At 27.1% G+C, this 22,392-nt stretch overlaps 1 protein-coding gene and 1 long non-coding RNA gene across 3 annotated transcripts in view; one reads left to right on the forward strand and one right to left on the reverse strand.

Annotated features, from left to right (window-relative positions):
• Positions 1 to 22,392, forward strand: part of LOC105844364 (uncharacterized) — a 44,830-nt gene that overhangs the window by 6,955 nt on the left and 15,483 nt on the right. The window contains exons 2-3 of one of the 2 annotated variants that reach the window (XR_010636003.1): positions 13,269 to 13,596; positions 14,961 to 15,113. Coding sequence is in view for 1 of the 2 variants with exons in the window: in XM_065789006.1 (XP_065645078.1) it covers positions 14,961 to 15,113 (153 nt within the window). In the remaining variant the exon portion in view is untranslated. The remainder of the gene's footprint in view (positions 1 to 13,268; positions 13,597 to 14,960; positions 15,114 to 22,392) is intronic. The other variant, XM_065789006.1, reaches the window with a different exon arrangement.
• Positions 13,621 to 16,068, reverse strand: LOC136075549 (uncharacterized). Its single transcript, XR_010636004.1, has 3 exons — positions 15,921 to 16,068; positions 15,680 to 15,759; positions 13,621 to 13,975 (listed from the first exon to the last, which is right to left on the reverse strand). It is a non-coding gene; the product is annotated as an uncharacterized LOC136075549 (long non-coding RNA).

Raw genomic sequence — 22,392 nt, forward strand, 5'->3', positions numbered from 1 at the left:
AGTTATTAAAATTTGTTAAAAAATTTTTTTTCATTGTACATAAGCACTAAAATGGAAAAAAAAATTCAATATGAGTGGTTTTAAAACTTTTTTCCATAGTGGACACCCCTTGCTATTTATAGAGCGCTACTTTTTTTGTCAAAAGACTAAATTATGTTTACTTTTTTAATTTTTTAATGTTGTACTAAAATTGACTATAGGAATTTTACGTATCAATTTATTAATATGGGTGCGTAGAGGTTTTATACTTTCAAAGTTAGAAATTCAACAAAGGTTTTCTTTTTCTAAAGTTGCAAGTAATTTGTACTCTTTATGTGACTAGTCTGATATTGCTGTATTTTAAAAGATACTGTCTATTAAACATTTTAATACATCCCACAAAATGTTATTTTTCTGGATAAGGAAGTACTTTGCAGATTTTGATTCAGATGATAAGACATGAGAAAAGAGTAGTTTTGTGTACATACCACACAAAGTGGAAATTCCACCCCCATTTCCTACAGAAAAGTTATTGTGTACAGTTATAATAACACTATAAGTATTCTAAATTATAGTAGAGAACGTAATAAAGTGAGTGACATAAAGCACTAAACCACTATTTTTGCCACCCCTCCCCATCCTTCATTTGTACAAAGCAGTTTTTTTTTTAAAAGACTCATTCTGCCTTTGCATATGTACATTAGGGTTATGACTTTTTTATTCAACCCCATACTCTTGTACTGTAGTTTGATGAACTTTTCCCTTAGCACGAAATGAACTATTATTTGCATATCTTTTGAAAAAATTTCACCCCGCCATTGAAAAATTAGTTTTTAACTATGTAAACCGGCTTTTATTGACGTCATCATTGAAATTAATTCAAATTCAGTTAAGTATTTTAATGAATATATATATTTTCAGTCAATGATTGTGCATCTTAAAAACTGTCTCAAAGATTTTTTATTTAAAAAAAATATATACTTTTTAAAATATTTAACTAAATTTAAATAAATTCCAATGATGACGACAATAAAAACCGGTTTGCGCAGTTAAAAATCGATTTTTCAATGGCGCGGTGCACTTTTTTCAAAAGATATGCAAATAATAGTTCATTTCGTGCTTTTTAGGTAAAAGTTCATATTATTACAGTACAGGAGCATGGGGTTGAAAAAAAGTCATAACTCTATGTACATAACAAAATCAAGATTGTCAAGTAAAGTTTCAAAAAATTAAAAAATCAAGCTTTTTTTGTTTGAAGCTCGCTTTTATTTCTCTTAGGTGCTTAATACACGATAAAGGAATTTTTCCCTCCCACCGCAATCTTAATAAGCGCGTGCGGTAGCATTATCTCAAAACTAAAAAAAAAAAAAAACTTATATGTATAATATAATTTATATTAAACTATATTATATATATATTAATATTAAACAATATTATATTATATAATTAATATCAAACAATATATAATATAATTTCGTTAAGAAATATCAAATAATCGACTAACTAAATCTATATTTATTAAAAACGTCTTAAAAATAACCTAAACAAAGTTGCCATTTTGTTCATTTATCCCTTATACAAAAGTCATACACTGAAACCGCACTCTGAAAGTCCGTAATTGCTTCTAATTTTACAAGTACCTATAATAGTTGCTTTTTGTTATTTTCATAGTTGGACGTTTATTTTATTGTTTTGCTACTTTATTTTACTAATTTTTTTTTTCCTCTCAAAATTACATTTACTCTTACTAGCAGTAAGCAACCCGTAATACTGGTTATGAGTAATTAAATCATTAATAACAATAACAACACATTAATAACTTGATATCTTATCTAAAAAATTAAATACAAATTTATCTATAAATAATATTTTAACTTTGACTCCCTATCTGCAACATCATTGCTTATATTTAACGACATGAAGATCGCATTAACAGCAAATTAAGTTCTTTTTAAAATCCGTCACAACACAGGTACCAGAAAAGGAAAGTCAATTAAAGACTGCAAATACCTAAAAAAAGAAATTACAATTTTTAATTACAAAAGAATTATTTGCATTTTATTGTTAGTAGAATAAGAATAATAACAGAAAATATATATTCTGTGTCTACACAATAATTAAAAAAGATTATAAAAAGGTTAGACAACACAATGCAGAACACTGGCAAACAACACCACAACTTAATAAAATATTTTATCAACTAAAATACTTGGACTAAAAATATTTTATTTATTACAATATTTGAACAATCAAGGGACAATTATATTTAAACAACTTGAACAATTATATCATAAAATAGCAAGCAACTCGAAAAATATTTCTTATAAATGGTCATTATCATTTGCGGTATTAAGAAACACTTAAGAGCTCAGTAATTACATAAGTTTTATTAAATCTCCCTCTCATCTAAGGGAAAGAGTTTGAAAGAGAAAGGAAGAGAAAGCAAGTGTTTCCAAAGCAGCATGTTAAAAAAAGTAAAAAAACACGCAATAAATAGTAGTAACTGGTAGTAAGTTTTCTGCTCGCCGAGCAGCATTTCTTACATTTCAACGATGATTAATTTCATACTGCCTAGATCTATCTTTTTTATTTGGGAGCTATTGTAAGTTGCCAATTAGCATTTACATTATTAACTTTTTTTAGCCTAATATTATCTATTTCAATTTCACTATTATCATTAAACATATTACCAGTAATCTTACTATTGTTACAATTGAATAAATGAATGTTAAAGAATCTTAAACTTGTGATCTTTTCTAACCAAAGACTTTATTTAAACTTAAGATTTATTGAAATTCATATCTTTTTATATGTTTATATACAAAAGTCGTTTATCAAAAATATTAAACAATATTTATTTACATCAATTATTTTTATTTAACAAAGAATCTAGACTACAATGCACAAAATTATTTTTACCTTAATGCACAACCTTGTATAAAAAAATTGAAGCAATTTCAGTCAGTATACTTTACTTTAAAGTAATTATATATATATATATATATATATATATATATATATATATATATATATATATATATATATATATATATATATATATATATATATATATATATATATATATATATATATATATATATATATGTATATATATATATATATATATATATATATACATATACATATACATATATATATATATATACCCAGCGGGCACACAACTTTGGAATAACGTTGAAATAAGGCTGCTGATTGACGTTGATCGACGTTGATCAATGTTATTTCAACGTTATTCCAACGTCGTGTGCCCGCTGGGTATATTCACATACATTTAAAAAGTGGTATATAACACTTTAAACAATGAAATATGAAAAAATGTCATTATTTTTTTCAACTACTTTCAAAAAGAATTTTTTTTTCTATTCTGTTATTTTTTCTAAGATAGAATATTTATATAGATACAGAGAAATATAAAATATACTGAAATATAGGCAGATTTATGTATATTAACTATTGTGTCTACAAATTAGAGCCAGTTTTCCATATTAAATACATAAAATATATATCTCATATAATATACATCAAATAGAAAATAAATCCAATATATAACAAAACAAATTAGTAAATTTACTCAAATCAGTACCAGTTATACTCTGTGAAGTGACTAAAAACACTTCAGTTCTTTTCAATTGTTCTAAAAAATAGCTTTCAGCTCTTTCCAATTGCACTAAAAAATACAACAAAACTTGCTTAGCTAATTTGCCTAGTTCTTAAGAATCTGAAAAAAGATAAGTAAAAAACCAAGAACAAACAAACATTTATTTATTAGAACTATTTGAATAAATTAAATTAAACTAAGAACAACGTCTCCTCCTTAAAGGCCATAAAAAAATTTTTCAGCTTAAATTGCCTTGCAGAACTGGCTTGTAAATCCATGTGAATAAGAAACGCATTTAGAAAAGCCTAGAAATTTCTTAAAAATGACATATGCAACATTGAAGTATGAACGTTAACTGGACTAATTATTAGTAGATTTTTTTAAATATTCATAAAAATTTACATATATTTGTTCTTTTATATCGCATAAATCCATCCTATGATAAATCTGAAATAAAAAAATGTAACAATAAGCAAATACAAAGAAAAACATCATATATGAAACTATAATCAATGTGTCTGATAGAGATAAGATGTCATGATAAGAGTGTAGTAGTTGTTAAATTTTATTATTTCATGTTAGCTTTTAGAAAACGATTCATGTTGGTACATCATGGTTCTAAAAATTCAAAGTGAGATATAAAAAAAATGTGAATGCAGCAAAATAATTTTTCTTGAGTGGCTTTTAGTGAATGATTAAATGCAGTAAGTTCATATAACAATAGCAACTATAATTTTTAACAATAGACACCAACTTAAAGATAAGCGAAACGTAATAACATTAGTAACATAAATAACATTACGCAAAATCTTGCTCTACACGTTTGCCAAGTCACACACTTTGAAAACATGGAAACAACATTATATAAGCATATATACTAACTATAAAACACAATGTATTTATATAACATATATAAACACCTCATATAACATTTATATACACAATAGATACATTTTATACTATTTTAAAAACACGTTTATAAAACAATTATATAACATATATTACCACATACACATATTTATCAAAAACTTTTTAACTTTAAACATAATATAAATATATATGCAAACTTTAATTATATATAACTTGAATTGCGCAAACAAAAAATTTAAAAATAACATGAAAAAATCTAATAAGATTCATATATATATATTCATATATAAAGACATATATCTCGTAATAAATTATCAAATTATTATCATATTTAAATTAAATCAAATACTTATTAAATAAAGAACAAAAAACAGATAAAAGAACTGCAACCCTTATAACAAAACTTAACCTTTAGCAACAATAAAATGTCAGAGTCGGCTCGAAATTTTAATTTAGTTTTCTAAATTTTCTAAAATCAGAACAAAACAAAGGTAATAGCATAACAGAAATATCAATAAAATAATAATCAACACAATAAAATAAGCAAGATATGTAATGATAGGATTCAATGTATATTTGAATTATATTAATTTAGGACTTCTTTAACTAAATAAATTTAAAAGTAGAAATAAACATTTTTATGATAAAGTTTTAATAACTCTTTTAGTGCAAAAAAGTACGAAATAGTTAGGCCTTATCCATACCCCTAATTTCTTTCTAAAAAGTGCATACGAAATAGTTAGACCTTATCCATACCCCTAATTTCTTTCTAAAAAGTGCATACGAAATAGTTAGACCTTATCCATACCCCTAATTTCTTTCTAAAAAGTGCATACGAAATAGTTAGGCCTTATCCATACCCCTAATTTCTTTCTAAAAAGTGCATACGAAATAGTTAGACCTTATCCATACCCCTAATTTCTTTCTAAAAAGTGCATACGAAATAGTTAGGCCTTATCCATACCCCTAATTTCTTTCTAAAAAGTGCATACGAAATAGTTAGACCTTATCCATACCCCTAATTTCTTTCTAAAAAGTGCATACGAAATAGTTAGACCTTATCCATACCCCTAATTTCTTTCTAAAAAGTGCATAAGAAATAGTTAGGCCTTATCCATACCCCTAATTTCTTTCTAAAAAGTGCATACGAAATAGTTAGACCTTATCCATACCCCTAATTTCTTTCTAAAAAGTGCATACGAAATAGTTAGGCCTTATCCATACCCCTAATTTCTTTCTAAAAAGTGCATACGAAATAGTTAGACCTTATCCATACCCCTAATTTCTTTCTAAAAAGTGCATACGAAATAGTTAGGCCTTATCCATACCCCTAATTTCTTTCTAAAAAGTGCATACGAAATAGTTAGACCTTATCCATACCCCTAATTTCTTCTAAAAAATAAAATAAGAGCTCAATAAAAACAAAACTGCCAAAATAAAACCAAGAATAAAGCTAAAAGAAACAAAATATAAACGATTTAAAAAATTAGAAGGGGTGATCCTTTTATCTAATAAAAATGTAATATATAATTTTCTACACTGTTTTCTATACTTACCTCCTTTATATTACGATCTTAATATTGCTTTTATGATTTATCTAACATTTCTAAACTGATAATTAATAATTTAATTCCAAAAAGTTAGAAGTTTTAACTTGCTAGGTAGATTTTTCTTGAATGACCGCGCGTATACAGAGAAAGCGCTCCTTCAAGTTCAGAAAAGCCTAGTACCTAAATAAAATTACTTTAAAAACGAAAGTGAAATGACACTACTACTATTAAATTACAGTATTTATATTAAGGTTATTAAAAAAAACTTAGGATGGTAGAAAAACTAAAAAAAGCTTTATTCCGAAACGACCAATCAAGACTATATGATTTGTTACAACACATGAACTGTGTTTTAATTTATGATAAATTGTAATCATGTTAGTTGGGTTGGTAAAGATAAAGTTAAAAAAATTGTAAGAAAAAGCCTCAAATTTGAACCAAAAAAAATTTTCTTCACTTTCTTTAAAACAGCATGATTATGTTGAATGGCGAGACACCATTACTAGTAAATACTACTTGAGAAATTCTAAAATACTCAAAATAAATACGTTGTAACAAGCACTTGCAACTTCAAACGTCTCCATGATAACGCTCGATTCCATTTTATTTAAATCGTCATTGATTGTCTTCATCACAATAATCCACTATCCATCTAACTCACCAGACTTTGTTCTATCTAATATTTGGCTTTTATATTCAATAAAAGTAATATAGTCTATGTGACTATGCTGACATTAAAAGTCAAAATAATCACATAACAAGGTACCATGGTTAGCATGGATCCTCATAATGCCAACCTAGCTGACCCAAGAACGCTGCTTATATGGAGCTTACAGGTCAAGTTACCCTTTGTGATAACTTCTCTAAAAGTTATCACAAGTTACTTTAAAGTATACCTAAAGATTATAAAAGGGTTAACAAAAGACTTAGTATAATGTAACTTACTATAAATCACAAAATTGTATGCAAAAAGCTCGATTCACTACGAGATATTATTTAACAGGGAATTATTATTTAACATAAAAAACGGGAAAAAAATATGTATTGATTAATTCTAAAAAGTTTTTGGAAAAATGAGCAAAAAAAGTTTACAAAATTGGTTATGGAGGGGAGGGGGGTGTAAATACAGTGCGGATTGATAGGGATAAAATCAAAACTAATGAACTGAAGAAAAAAAAATGGGAAGAGGATGTTTGGCATCTCTTATAATAGTTATAATAAATTAAGTTTATACTCTATATAAAGAATGTTCAATAGTTAGATTTAATTATTTAGTTAAAAATAATTTGATATAGATCTTTTGAGAAAAAGGGGCAGTTTAAGCAACGTAATGCGTTTTTTTTTATTTTACTTTTTTTTTGGCAAAATTATTATTTTTTCCATGGAGACCGAAAATGATAATTCTGACCGCACTATAATTCTGCGATCAAAGTCGCTTGAAAAACAAAAATAGTATAAAATGTATTCATTTTGTTTCTTGGTGTCATGAAACAAACTGCTCTGGTCAACTTTTGTTTATATTTTGTGTGACTCGAAGTTTTAACCCCTTACTTCAATCAGCTACTATGTTTTACTTTTATTATAAAACAATAAATAACAAATGCTTTTTTTTTTAATTTGTAATTTGAACTAGATATTAAAATAATTTATAACAACTTAAAAAAAATTAAAAACACAAAAAAAAACACAAAAAAAAAACAACATCAACATTTAAATAATCAATGTATAATTCTACGAACATAAGTCTTAACGAGTTTTTTTTTTTCTAATTTCAGATATAAAATGTTATATTAAAATGTTATATTAAACTACTTATTGGTAAAAAACTAACTTAAAAAATTTACTCAAGAAATATTAAATATATATATATATATTTTTAACATAAAATATGTAATAAGAAAAAAAGTTTGGCCTTGAAATTTTGAAAATGTTTGTTTCTAGTATACGGTTTCTTTACCGTTAATTTAACTTTATTTGTATCTAATTTTCAAATTTCTAGTAACGAATATGTTAAACTACTCTGCCCTTTTGTTTCGAAAACAGTTCCTTTTTCACGATTTAAAATTAAAATATGTGTTTTTATATGCACAATTATGACCATATGTACTAGCCAATTAAAACTTCCACGTTGCTCTGATTCAATTTAGGTTAATTTAGTTAATTTACAAACTATTATCCATTATGTATATTTTGTTAAATACAACGTCGAATCCTCTTCTTTTTTTTAAAAAAGTATTTTTTGGACGTGGGTAAAAATGCTCAATTAAATATTGACATAGCGTATTTTCTTGAGATAGCCGCGTTAAATTTTAACCTAGCAGTATTTGAATATAAAAGCAGAGGCGAGGGGGAGAAGGAGAGGTGGAACACTTTTTCCCCTGCCCCATCAAAGTGATTTGAAGGTGTAGTCGGTTTTTTTACGAATTTAGTCGGCTAGTTAGGTATTTTACACAATTCAGTTGGGTAAATTTTATTTTTTAATTTTTTTATCTATTCATTTTTTTTTTTTAAAAGAAGTTAATTGGTACTTTTTAAAGATTCACCCCTCCCCCTCCTCATTTTATTTGTAGAATACCTCTGTATAAAAGTATTTTAGTATTGTATTTAAAAATAAAAATATGGATTTTGTTTTGAAAATACGTGAGTTTGAAACAAGTAAAAAAAGATTTGGTAAAATCTATATTGAATTTGCTTTTTATTAATTTCCTGATGATAAATTATGTGAACTAAATGTGTATTATTACTCATACTTAAATCCAAAATTTTTTTTTTAATCCAATTTGATTTTTGTAATGCTCACGATTCTAAGGACGCTCTAGAAAGCCTCAACAAACTGATTCGAAGTGCAAGGTTTTTTTTTTAAACATCTTTACTTCTAACAAAGCTGCAAGCAACCACTATTAGAGTTAAAAGTTGAAAAGTAAAGATCAAGTTTATAAAGCTTACCATTAACGACTAAAAAGAAGTTTGATGAATCAGCAAGTTGCATGAATCAGGAAAACAAGATGAAGGAGCGAATCCCATAAGAATGATTTTTTGAAGAAAAAAACAAGATGAATAAGAATTTTTAGAGCTTTTTGGAACACTTATATTGAAAGGATGACACTTTATCAATGACAAGTAACACAAGGATGAATTTTAGTAGATGGCACAAGAGACGCTAGTTCTTTAAAGCAGCGCCCATTATGATACTTATAGAATAGAGAAAGAGAAACAACATTACGACTCTGTGACAATTGTTGAATAGTTGAAGGGTGTTTATGATTTTGCTTCTGACACAAGTAAATCTGCAGCACTAGATGAATGCAAGGGGAACACACTAGACGAATGCAAGGGGAACAAAATGAATACGAGGAGAATACAAATCTTGAGAAATCTGATTACTTTATTTTTACAAATTTTAGGATTTTTAAAATTGTTATTAAAAGGTTTGGAATTAACTAGCAAAAAAAGCATGCAATTTGTTGACAACTTGAAATCTCGGAAGGGTTTTGTCCATTGTTTTTATTTTTGCCCAGAGAACTTTTTTTCTTCAAAACCCTGTAAAAATATAAGTAAAGAGGAAGGTTCAAAAACGAATGAACTTTTAAAACAAATATTAGAAGCGTTATTGCCTTTCAAGAGATTAGTGAAGGATTTGAAACCATAAAACGATTCTTTTCTTGCTTGAACGTGTTTAGTAATACTAAAAGTTGCTATTATCGTCACAATCAAGGTTCTATCAAGCAAACATATTAAATTGTAGCCGTTAAAAGCATGCTAAAAGCTACTAAAAGCTTTCAGCCTATCTCTAATTTCCCAGCGTAAAATTGAGTTACCGTTGATGGAACCTGGTAAACCAGAGGACAGAGTAGTAACAACATTTATTGATAAAAAATATGTTGACGTTAAAGTACTCTCAAAACTTTGCCATGAATGTGTCTCTCGGGAAACTAAAAAACTAACACAGCATGGTTTGCGAATCACTAATGCCATATTAACAATGTTAGTTCTTCAGGAGCTATGGAATCTGCTGGGGCAGTCAAAATATTCAATCGCGCAAGGGAAAAAAGCAATTTGATTTAAAATAAATATTTCGGAGATAATGACTTCTCCTTTAAAAATGTAATGAATACCCTTACATAAATTTGAATATTAAGATCATAAAATGGGAATATATTGGGCATGTACAGAAGAGAATAAGCACAAGGTTTCGTATGGTTGTTAAGGTTTATAAGGGAATAAAAATACCACTCCGTGGCAGAGGAAAGTTAAGCAAATCTGTAATCAGTTCTATGCAGAACTTCTACGGGCTAGCCAGAAGAAACAAACTTGACAACTTGTATGCTATGAAAAAAGCTGTTTGGGCGGTTTTCTGTCACTGTACAGATTTTGACCACAAGGAATGTCGACACAGTATGTACCCAAAAGACACTGACACTTGGTGTAAATTTCATTTAGACAAAGAAAAAAATACGTAAAAATATTTAAAAATAGGTAAAGCACACAAATCTATCTGTTTCAGTCTTGAATGCTTTAAAAATAACTTTTACTGATCTTCAGATGATTTACTTAAAGAATGTCTTCACGGTCAGACGCAAAATGCTACCAAGGCACTCAATCAGATTATTTGTAGACGCTGCCCAAATATTTTTGTTGGTAGAACGGTCTTAAAGATTGGAGTTAATTCAGCTGTTATTGAATTTAATGAAGATTCACATAAAATCCTCTCTGCGCTAAATTGATGTGAATGAAATGAATGAAAAGAAAAAAAGAAACTATTAAACGCTCCTTTCAAAAGTTGACTGACGGTGTCAAAAAGAAAAGGAAACAACTAAGAACAACTAAAAAGGGTTAATTAGACAAAAATAATAAAGAAAAAAAAAATCAAAATATATTCTTGAAGGGATTTCATATGTATTTTTTGTACCTTAAACTATGGCTTTCATTTTATATAATGGTTATTTTCAGGTAATAAAATTTTGCCTCGAAAAATGCCTTTGAAAAATGTTAACTTTAGACACTTTTAAAGTTTTAATTTTTTTAATTTTTTTTTCACATATTTAAAAAGAATCCGTGTGAGAAAAAGTTATTCATGATAAAAAAAGGAAAGTTGTTTTTATGAGACTAACGTTGACCATTCATCAATCAATTTTTCCGTGCTTATTTCAAATATTGAAACTTTTTATATACTGTAAATATTAAAATATCCTTCTCTCATCCGTTTTAATAAACCTCAATGAACACACACACCAGTTTTTAGCTGGATATAACAAGTATACTAATTCAATTAATTTAATTGCAAGGTTGTCATAAAAATAACTAGCTTTTTCATTTGTTTTAAATATTTGGGTAATCAAGACTATATTAGAAGATTTTTAAGATGATTTTTGTAAATAGTTATAGGACCACGTTTTTGTTGAAAAAATTAAATCAATAACCATTTGCAATCAAAAGTTAGCCTTGAAGGACCACCATTAGATCTTTCTCATGCGTTTAAACAAGTTCACGCGCGTTGTAATGCATTTGTTGCATGCAAAAAAAATTTAAGTTCCATATTTTTTAGCCCAAAAAACCTTTTTTTAATGTTGATTATTTATTTAAGTCACTCTTAATAGTTTAATATTGTTTAACTTACTTAAAAGTTGATATTTTTTTTTCGTTTTTAACTTAACTAACCTTACTGAGCGTCGTTAAGAAAAGAGACATGACAAAAGATAAAAAGAGACATGATAAAAGATAAAAAGAGACATGATAAAAGATAAAAAGAGACGTGAATTAAGAAAGTTTTTAACTATTTTTCAAAACTTTAAAGATTTTTTAAACATAACTTTTTTATAATGCTTTTTTCTAGCTAAAGTTATTAAATTATATAAATGTCAAAGTTTTATATAAAAAGGACTTAATAAAGTTGTTGATTTTTTCAACATAGTTTTCATCACTGTGGAATTGTTTATCTTTTTTGTCTTATAATGATGGATTAATGTAAAGAAAGGTTTATTTTTTTAACAAACTGTGTCTTGTTTTTTCATATATAAAGTTTTAATATATACTTTATTAATATATAGTATGATCAAACTATAATAAATATTTTTTAGTTTATAATTATATACTGCTTTAAAAGTTTTTAACTTATCTGTACTTAACAATCACGGTATCAATAGCTTAATTTGAAAATAAAGCAAAAGCACAATGCAATTACAGGCAGCAATTCATTTGTAAAGAATACTTTAAACATCTTGTATTATAAAAGCGTCGCATTTATTGCTTTTTATTGTTTATGTAATTTAATTGATAATAGGTGTTAAGTTATTTGATAATAAGGTAATAATTATTAAGTTTATTATAGTTTTCATTTTTATTTTGAACATTATTTTAATACCTTAAACAAAATCAGATAACGCTTCGGGTTGAATTCTATGGGGCTCTACAAATTAGAGTAAATTGTTTTAGCTTTTGTTGTTTAGTTTCATTTATGACTTATAAATGGATAAAAAATAAATAATATCTATCAATACGTCCTTTATTTCTTGTATACCCTAAATTAACTTTATTAAGAATGCTCGCATAATCGTGTTTTTTATTTTTAACAGGTGCAGCAACATGCATTGGCTGAGGGTTAAAGTTTGGGCAGGCATACTTTTAATTAGAAACAAATAGTGATACCCATCCTATAAGCATCAATTTGTATTTAAATGCATGTTTGACTTTGCCGTTGTCTACGATAACTTATGCTTGCTTATGTAAATTTTTTTATTTTTAAGACTATCATTGTTATTATGTTTAGAGTAAACAGTAATACTTTTCATAAATCAGAGAATAAACGATTTAGGAATTGAATTTTTAATAATATATTTTAATAAACTGCATGAAATTGCCAAATTTTCATAATGTAATCATAAATGGTTAGTGATGTACTTCAAATACATCACAAATGAATAGTGAAATTCAATTTAAATCACAAGTAGATAGAGGTGTGTAGTTCATTCACCGAGACAACTATTATAGATTTAGACGACTAGGTGTAGGCATCTAGTGTTTTAAACTTAATTTCTATACTTTGCATTTATCTGAAGAAAACACTGCCTGAAATAGTATGTCTTTAAGGACCGCTTCCTGAAATAAATGTCTTAAATAAATCTTGAATGAAAAATAATTAAACCAAGTTTTTTTACTTTGCGTAAGTAAATTTAAGTAACATTAATCTTGATTTACCTATAAGTATCTATTTGTTTGAAATGATATATAGTATTATAAATATCTATTTATAGGTAAATCAGCTGTTGGTTGAAAACTAAAATGATAAACTCTTCAAAATATTCTTCTAAGCTCGTCAAAATGTGGGCAACTACACAGTGTTTCCTGTTACTACTACTACACAGTGTTTCGTGTTACTACTACTACACAGTGTTTCCTGTTACTACTACTACTACACAGTGTTTCCTGTTACTACTACTACACAGTGTTTCCTGTTACTACAACTACACAGTGTTTCCTGTTACTACTACTACACAGTGTTTCCTGTTACTACTACTGCACAGTGTTTCCTGTTACTACTACTACACAGTGTTTCCTGTTAATGATGTCTTGAAAAACCAGGTAATTAACTAATTTCCAAAAGAATTTCAAATGTTTTTTATTAAACTCAAAACAAATAGTAAATAATTAGGAGGTAAAGAAATAAAGTATATATTTAACGTTGCCTAAAATTTTTTTCTAAAGCTTGACTTTTTTGCGAATGAAAGTTAACGCAAGCACAAATATTCAAAGTTAAAGAAACAAATTATATGAGGATTTTTTCACATTTAAAGAAGCCGTGGTGCAGCGGTAGCGCGCTTGCCTCGGAAACAAAGGATCTGTGGTTCCAACCAGACCTCTGGACAAGTTTTGTGACATCGGTTAGGAAGGAAGCATTAAATTCCTATTAAATGCTCTTTCACGGCGTTCTGTAATAAGACCTTAAAGACTTCTGGGGCACCTAAAAATAAAAATAAATAAAATAAGAATAAAACTAAAATGATTGAAAAAGATAATAAAACCAAATATATTGTAATAGTTTCTGAGTAAAAAATGATAATGTAAGTTAATTTATTAATTTCTCTACTTATAAAAAAACTAGGATGACCTTTCTATTTATAAAATGAATTTTTGCCCAACCTAAAGCTCTCAGCCAATGCACACTCCACTGCGCTGAGTATAACCAAACTCCTCTGCTTCTGCCCCTATCAAAAGTAGTTAACGTATGTACAATCCAATACTTATATAAATCTATCGATGTTTGTAAGTCGTCGTAGATGAGTTTACATACATTGACTGATTTATATAGCGACTCATACTTACTTATATAGGGACTATATAATTAAGTACGAGTCCCTATATAGTTTCAAGAAACCTAATATAAAAATTGTTCAAGACGACAAGATTTTTAGACTTATTACACCAATAGCATATAAAATATTATGAAGATCTTTTCAAAACTTTTATTTGAAAGAGTAGACACTTCGAAGAATATAAATAAAACTTTTACGGATATAAATAAGACTTAAATAGATAAAAATAAGATTTGAATAGATATAAATAAGACTTGATAGGGTATAAATAAGACTTCAAATGATATAAATAAGACTTTAATAGATATAAATAAGAATTGATAGGGTATAAATAAGACTTGAAAGGATATAAATAAGACTTGATAAATATAAATAAGACTTGATAGGGTATAAATAAGACTTAAAAGGATATAAATAAGACTTGAAAGGATATAAATAAGATTTTAGCTAGAAGTGAACTTTTTCACAATACAAATTATTTCAAATAAAATGATAAAAGATTTTAATAAAATGCCTAAAGTTTTATAACTTTAGTTAATAACAATATTAAGAATAATAAGAATTACGATATATTTTTAATTTAAAAAAAAAATTTAAATAAAAAATTGATGTAATAATGTACTTTCTAAACAGATTGGTTGCAATGGGGTGAATGGACAAAATGCAGTTCATCAGTCATTTGTAATGGTGGAATAAAATACCGGCAGCGGAAATGTTCATTTGGTCCGCAAGGTTGCGTTGGTATTGAAAGTGAAAGTGAAGATTGTCCTAAAAAACATTGTGTTGGTAAATTAAAGTTATAAAAAATTTATTTATTCTTGACTAAGTTCGGAAAATCAGAATTTCAGTAAATTAGGACAGGACAAAAAATACGCATATACTGAGTACGAAATTGACAAAAAGTACGCACACACTGAGTACGAAATTGACAAAAAGTACGCACACACTGAGTATGAGAATGTCAAAAACAATGGTACTTTCAAAAGTGCACTACTAACGGATTGAGATTGATGCTTATATAGACAATCACAATAACTGCTTTTCACTATCTGCTTACCCTGATCCCCTACCTGTTTCGTCTGATTTAATTTCAAATTACCCAAACTCAGCTTCAGAAATAAAAGAAATCTTTTAGAAAAACGCTCTTTAATAGAAAAAATATAAATATTAATACAGAGCACGTTTAAAGTAGCAAAGGATTTTCATAAACTATTTTCCAAATGAAGTTTTTAAATTATATGTACAATTTATATCTTTTAAGAGTTTAATGCTTAATTTTAGTTATGTAAGTTTGATGAAGACATATTTTCCCTGATTTTTCCATAGTTTTTCCAAAAATCAACCTTATTTACCTGATACTTCCCTGATTTTTTTCCATATCCTTGGATTCGCTGACTTTTTCCTGTTTTTCCTGATCTGGCAGATATACTGGCTAAAAAAAATATTTTTTGTTAATTCTTTATTAAATGATTTCTAATAGAAATTTTTTTACTTTATTGATTTCTGGACTTTAAAAGATAGAAATTTAATGCAAAAAATTTAATAGTATTTTACATAAAATCTAAGCTATGAAAAAAATGTATCAAAAATTACCTTATTTAATGCTTGCAATATCCATATTACATTCAATAACTACCAAGAGTAAAAAATACACAAAAAGGACTCTAACCTACTAAAAGTAATGATAAATCAAAACACGATTGAATATATATACGTCTAAAGAAATGCAAGGGACAATATAAAAATTCTTAAAAAGTCAATTGTAAAAAAAACAGGATTTTTTTAAATAAATATTAACTATTCAGTACAAACATGCATGTCAAAATTGAATGCATTTTGCAATATAAAGTTTTAAAACAAAACAAAGATTACTATATAATGAATGCCAAATGTCTAAAGTAATTTCAAGTTCTAAAATAGACATTATAAACTTAAATGTAACTCACCTATGTAAAATAAAAAATTGTTAAACTGATTTAAACTTACAGCGAAGTATTGCCACGTGCCATGTATCTAAACATCAAATTCAAAAATAATTTAAACAAGTCATATATAAACATAGGTGTAACAAACCTATATAAATATGTACGTCAAAAAGAAATGCAATTAGAAGTACAAAAATTTAAAACTGAAATGAGCGAACAGCGTGAAACCGCATGCCACGTGTCAAAAATACTAAATTCTAAAATAATATAAACAAATTCAAAAAATGTTTCCTGAAATTTTTTTCACAACCTAACTCGTAAGGCAAAGTTTATTGATAAAATTAGCAGCGGCGGATCCAGCATTTTCTGGTCTTTGATTCATCGATAAATTTTAATTTTCATAGTATAATCTCTCATCGTTCAAAAATTATGACCATAAAAAATTTGCAACCAAAGTGAAGGGGAGTTTAAACTTTATCATAATTTTAAACGCTGAAATATTTTACTATTAAATTGATATTGATAAATATAGGTCTAGTTAAGAATAGTACAAAAAACAATTTTTCAACTTTTTGCTCTCTCGTTTGAGGTAGGGGGTGGAGGAGGCGATAATTTTGGAGCTTTTTTGTTTTTAGGCTCTAATCATTGCATTTTTTTGTAAAGCATTTTTATTTGACATAAGTATCAACATATAAATGTTGATACTTATGTCAAATAAAAATCTCAAAGTCCAAAAAATGCTTGATCCGAAAAATAGAAGATGTCAAACCAAACCAGAATATTTCAAACGTAATTTTTTAAAAAGAAATAGCTGTATATGTTTTTTAGTTATTTTCTAGTAGAAACATGATTGTTAATTGTTCTTGAATCCATTTTTTATGAAAAAAAACCCGCTTAAAATTGGCTTTCCTTTCTTCCCCATACCCTTACCAGATTGTCTGAATCCACCAAATCAAAAAAAGCCTAATAATGTCCCCCCCCCTCTTCTCACTAGATGATCTGGATCTGCCCCTGGCTCAATATGAATTTCACTTAAACGTTTTTAAGTTTTATGAGCAGCCGTGACGTAGGGGTAGCTTAACTTGCCCTAAGCAAAACTAAGCGTGCTCATGTGATTATTTTTTTATTACTTTTTGTAATAGAGTGTAAAACTGTATAATTCTTTGCAAAAACCTGTTTAAATGTTAAAAAAAAAAAAGCATTTACTTACAATCAAAGAAGATAAAAACAAAACAAATTATTCCGATTCTGCTTTAAATATTTTTTATTAAATAGTAATTTAAAGTTTTAATATTAAAGCATTAAATAAATTAATACTGTCGTTAATTTTAAAATGAGTTAGATATCCATCCCGCGTTGGGAACGCGTTATTACACGCTGTAAACAATATTGGCGCAATATTCTTTACTGTGTGTAAGCTATATAAACAACTTTGCGCTAATATTGTTTGCAAATCCAAATTCAAAACAGGATTTACTTTACGGACAGTACTTACAGTTTTTACGGACTTACGGACTTACTTTACAGTTACGTACGTTCAATGTTTTGCTATGTGGTTATAAAAGGTTAATCTTTTTAAAATGTTGAATTCAAAATTCATGACATATTATTTTTTATTAAATTTTATTGATTTTTAAAATATTCTTCTAAAAATGTTTTTAAATATATTAGAATTTAAAATTTCAAAATATTTTTCTGATTAGTTTAATATTATTCTCTTCCTACCTTATCTTAAAAAAAGAACGTTACGTATAGTTATTTAAAATTGTAACTGAAAAAAAAGTTGATTAAAAGTTTTCAAGTTAGCGACTTTAAGAAGTAATTAGCGACTTTAAGTAAGTAGTTTTGGTAACCTTTTGGGTTTACGCGTTATTGACGCTTTACTTGAATTATATTTTAAGCATATATTATTACTAATAACGAGATGTTTTAATTTTATAAGAAATTCCATATAAAACTAATTAACCCTGGAGTGTGCAAATTTATGCTCTACTATACATGAAATAAAGGGTCTTAAAATATATATGACCTTAACTTACCAAATTCTATATACTGTCCTAAATTTTTTTAGTTAATAACTAATTAGACTAATTTTAAAACATTAAGTTGGTTAAAAAGTAATGAGCTATTTTTAATAAAATCCCAAGAAAGTTTTTGAAGCTTCGAGAAGTTTGCATAATTTGAGTGTGAAACTGCTAATCAGTCCTATTTAAACGAATAATGCTAAACACCATGTACGGCAACAAGTTTCACTAAGGTCACTTAGAAAGTTTAACGGAATATTTGTCATTAAATAGGTTATGTTTTATTGTCTAAGGCAAATAAAAGCTTTGATTTTAATGCGTTTTTAAAGGTGAACTGACGTTGCAAGATCAACCTAACAGTACGGCACTTACAAAATTGTTAGAGTACGGACTGTAAAGAATACCACTTATACAAAAGAGAAAAAATTTTAAAGTCAATGTTAGAGTACCAAACAAGTTGAGCGCTATTTAGCTATTTGAGCAGGTGACAATTTGCATGAAAATTTTCCATTTTCATCCCAATTAAACGGGCTTGACTATTTCATCACTGGAAACGAAAAAATGCGCCAACAGATTATAAACTTTTTGTTTTTATTATTTTTGAGCATTATGCAACTGCTTGTATAATGATAAATTCAACAACAAAGGAACCTGACCACACATCAATCGTTTTGTTGATTCAAAGTCAAAAGAGTCTAAGCATAGAAAAACTAGATGAGACAATGGTGAGTATATTGATGAATATTGCTTAATAAAACATATAGTAATACAGGCCCGTAACCAGACTTTGATTTGAAGGGTGACAAATTTTTTACTGCGATCCACTGTTTTTTTAAAACTAAATTTAAATGCCATTTTTTTAAAACATTATAATTAAACACATACTTTGTCGCAATTTTTAATATAATGTAACTGATGAAAAATAAATACAAACATTCGTTTGTATGTAAACACATATATAAATACACACACTTACACACATACATATGTTTACACACATACATATGTTTACACACATACATACATACACTTTGTATGTATAAATTGTCCTCTTTTTTTTAATATAAAGTTTCACATTTACAAATAATGGAATTTTTATAGTTTTAATAAATTATAATAGAGAATATAATCACCACATCAATAAGATTAATAATAAAATAACAAAAAGAAAGTTTAAATAAAAACTTAGTATCTGATTAAAGATCTAATGATCTTGTCGCCAGAACCATAAATCGTTATAATAAAAAATAACTTAAGCTATTAATAAATTTAAACAAATAAATATGACAAAATACAGAAACAAAAGAGCGTATTTATAAAAATTTTTTATTTCTAAAAGGATTTTAAAGTATTGTCATTAAAAAGAATGAATTCTTTTAATTTCTTTTTGAAGACTGGGAAGGTAATTGATAAATCAAAATTAGGTAAAATGATTTAGTTCCAGAGATTTGGTGCACGATAAGCTATACAGAACTGATTGAATTTTGTTCGACAAAAGGGTTCATAGAGTGAGTTATCATTTCGTAGTGTATACGTATTTTTTGTTTTTAAGGTAATAAAATCTTTAAAAATGTGTAATGACGGATTTTGCATTGAAATATAAAACATAATACTTTATATACATTCACTTCATAAATATTAAGTACTTTTATATTTTTAAATAAAAACCTTGAATGCGTAAGTCGATTTTCAAAACAAACTAAGCGTATTGCATGTTTCTGACGATGATAAAGAGTACGCAACTTACTTTTGCTTGTACTTCCCCAAGCAATATTTGCATAGTTAATATAACTATGTATAAACAAATAATATAGTTGGATTAAAATGGTTTTGTTAAAAGAATTTCTTGACTTATAGAGGACTCCTATATTTTTAGAAACTTTAGTGCAAATGTAGTCAAAATGCGGTTTTCATGTAACATTTGTTTAACATTTTCATGTAACACTCATCAAGATAAATGCCAAGAAAACTAGTAAAAGTTTCCTTTTTTATTTCAAGTTCATCAATAAGAATTTTTGGCATGGTTGTTGGTAAAAAACGTATTTTAGATATAGGGTGAAACAGAATATATTTTGTTTTATCAAGGTTTAAAGTTATTTTGTTACATTTAAACCACTCAGATACGCATTTAAGTTCTTTATTCATATCAGAAAACAACTCATTAATATTACTGTTTGATAAGAACAAATTTGTATCATCAGCAAACATAATACTCCGAAGATTGCATGCTTTACTTAAATCATTAATATAAATTAAAAACATAAGAGGAACTAGAATAGAGCCTTGTCGAACACCACAGGTTATTTCAATATAGTCACTTTGAAGGCCATCATTAGAGGTAACAAATTGCTTTCTATTTGATAAGTAACTATGAAACCATTTTAGCATAATGCTATTAATTCCATAGCATTCGAGCTTTTTAAGCAATATTTTATGGTCAACGGTATCGAAAGCCTTCGAAAGATCAATAAAGACTCCTAGGGTATATTGTTTTTTTTCGAAAGATTCTGAGATTTCCCTAACAAATTGAATAATTGCGGGCTCAGTTGAAATTTTTTTTTAAAGCCAAACTATTTGGTATATAGTATATTATCTTGGTCAAAATATTTAAATATTCTATTATATATTATTCTTTCTAATAATTTTGAAAAAGTTGAAACAACCGAAATTGGGCGATAGTTGTTGATATTTGTTTTATCGCCTTGTTTGTAAACTCGTATAACTTTCGCAATTTTCAATTGATCCGGGAAAACTAAGTGATTTTTTGATTTTTCTGTTATTTCTTTTATTATTTGCCAGGTGCGCGTTGAGTTGTTTTTAAATTTATTGATCAGATCAGAATAATATTTTTTTTTTTATGTTTTTACGAATTTTTTCAAATAAATTTTTATATGTTATTTCATTTGCCGAAGATTTAGTCTTTAAATATTTTATATACAACTTTTGCTTTATTTTCGAAGATTTTTTTAAGCCTTTTGTAATCCAAGGACTGTTAAAGGTTTTATGACATTAATTTTTCACATACTGGAAAGTTCGCGTCATATACTAAGTATAATGTTTCGAAGAATTTATTATAAATAGTACTTGCATCTTCATTAAAGTTGATATGCCCCCAATGAAGTAATGATAGTTGATGTATAAAATCATTTATTTTTTTTGTCGTTGTAAATAGGTTTTTTTACAGTTCTATTTTGTTTAATTTTATTAGATAATGTTGTGTTAAAGGTTAGGAAAATAGGGAAGTGGTCCGATAAATCAGTTTTTATGATACATTTTGGATGAAGTTATTAAAGATGCCTGTAATAAAAATATTGTCAATGAGGGTAGCAGAATTCTTAGTTACTCTAGTTGGATGATTGATTAGGGGAACTGCGCCTGCTAAAAAAATTTCATCATAAAAACTTCTCACTTTTTTTGTCGTCGTTATAAATATAACAGTCCATATTAAAATCCCCAATTATAAAGTTTTTTTTTCTTTCGTTGTTACCAGCGTGAACTATACTACGTTGCAAATAAGAGACAAAATTTTCGCACGCGCCGTCAGGTGGTCTATAGCAGCCGCATATAAGTACGTTTTTTTCCTTTGTTAATAATTAATTCAATTGTTTCGATCTCTTTTTCTTCGTCAGAAACGCTCAAATCGCTTCTAACTTTATATGCAATGTTTTCTTTAACGTATATCAGAACTCCTCCACCGCGTTTATTTGTTTGTCTTTCTAATGCGACTAATTCAAAATTTTTAAGATGAAGTTCGAAAGTAGAGCACCAAGTTTCCGTAACACATATAATATTAAAAATGTTTTCAGTTTCTTCTAGAAAACTCCTTATATTAATGTGGAGGATTCTGATTTTTTCACTGTTTATATCATTTACATTTTTAAAAAGAAATTCTTTAATGGTGCTGGGGTAATGATATAAACTGTCCGTGTACATATCACTAAAAATTTTTACATCCGGGTCAGCGTTTTCATCTGATATAATGTATTTTTCGTAAAAATTATAGGTTAGCGATTGAAAGTCATTCATTTTTATAATTATTTTTTCATGTGCACAGGTTTAAAGAATTTCTTTTTGTTATTATTATTAATCGCGTGTTATCAGTTTGTTATAGACTAC

This window comes from Hydra vulgaris, chromosome 01 (assembly GCF_038396675.1).
Source record: "Hydra vulgaris chromosome 01, alternate assembly HydraT2T_AEP".
NCBI classification, from domain to species: Eukaryota; Metazoa; Cnidaria; class Hydrozoa; order Anthoathecata; family Hydridae; genus Hydra; species Hydra vulgaris.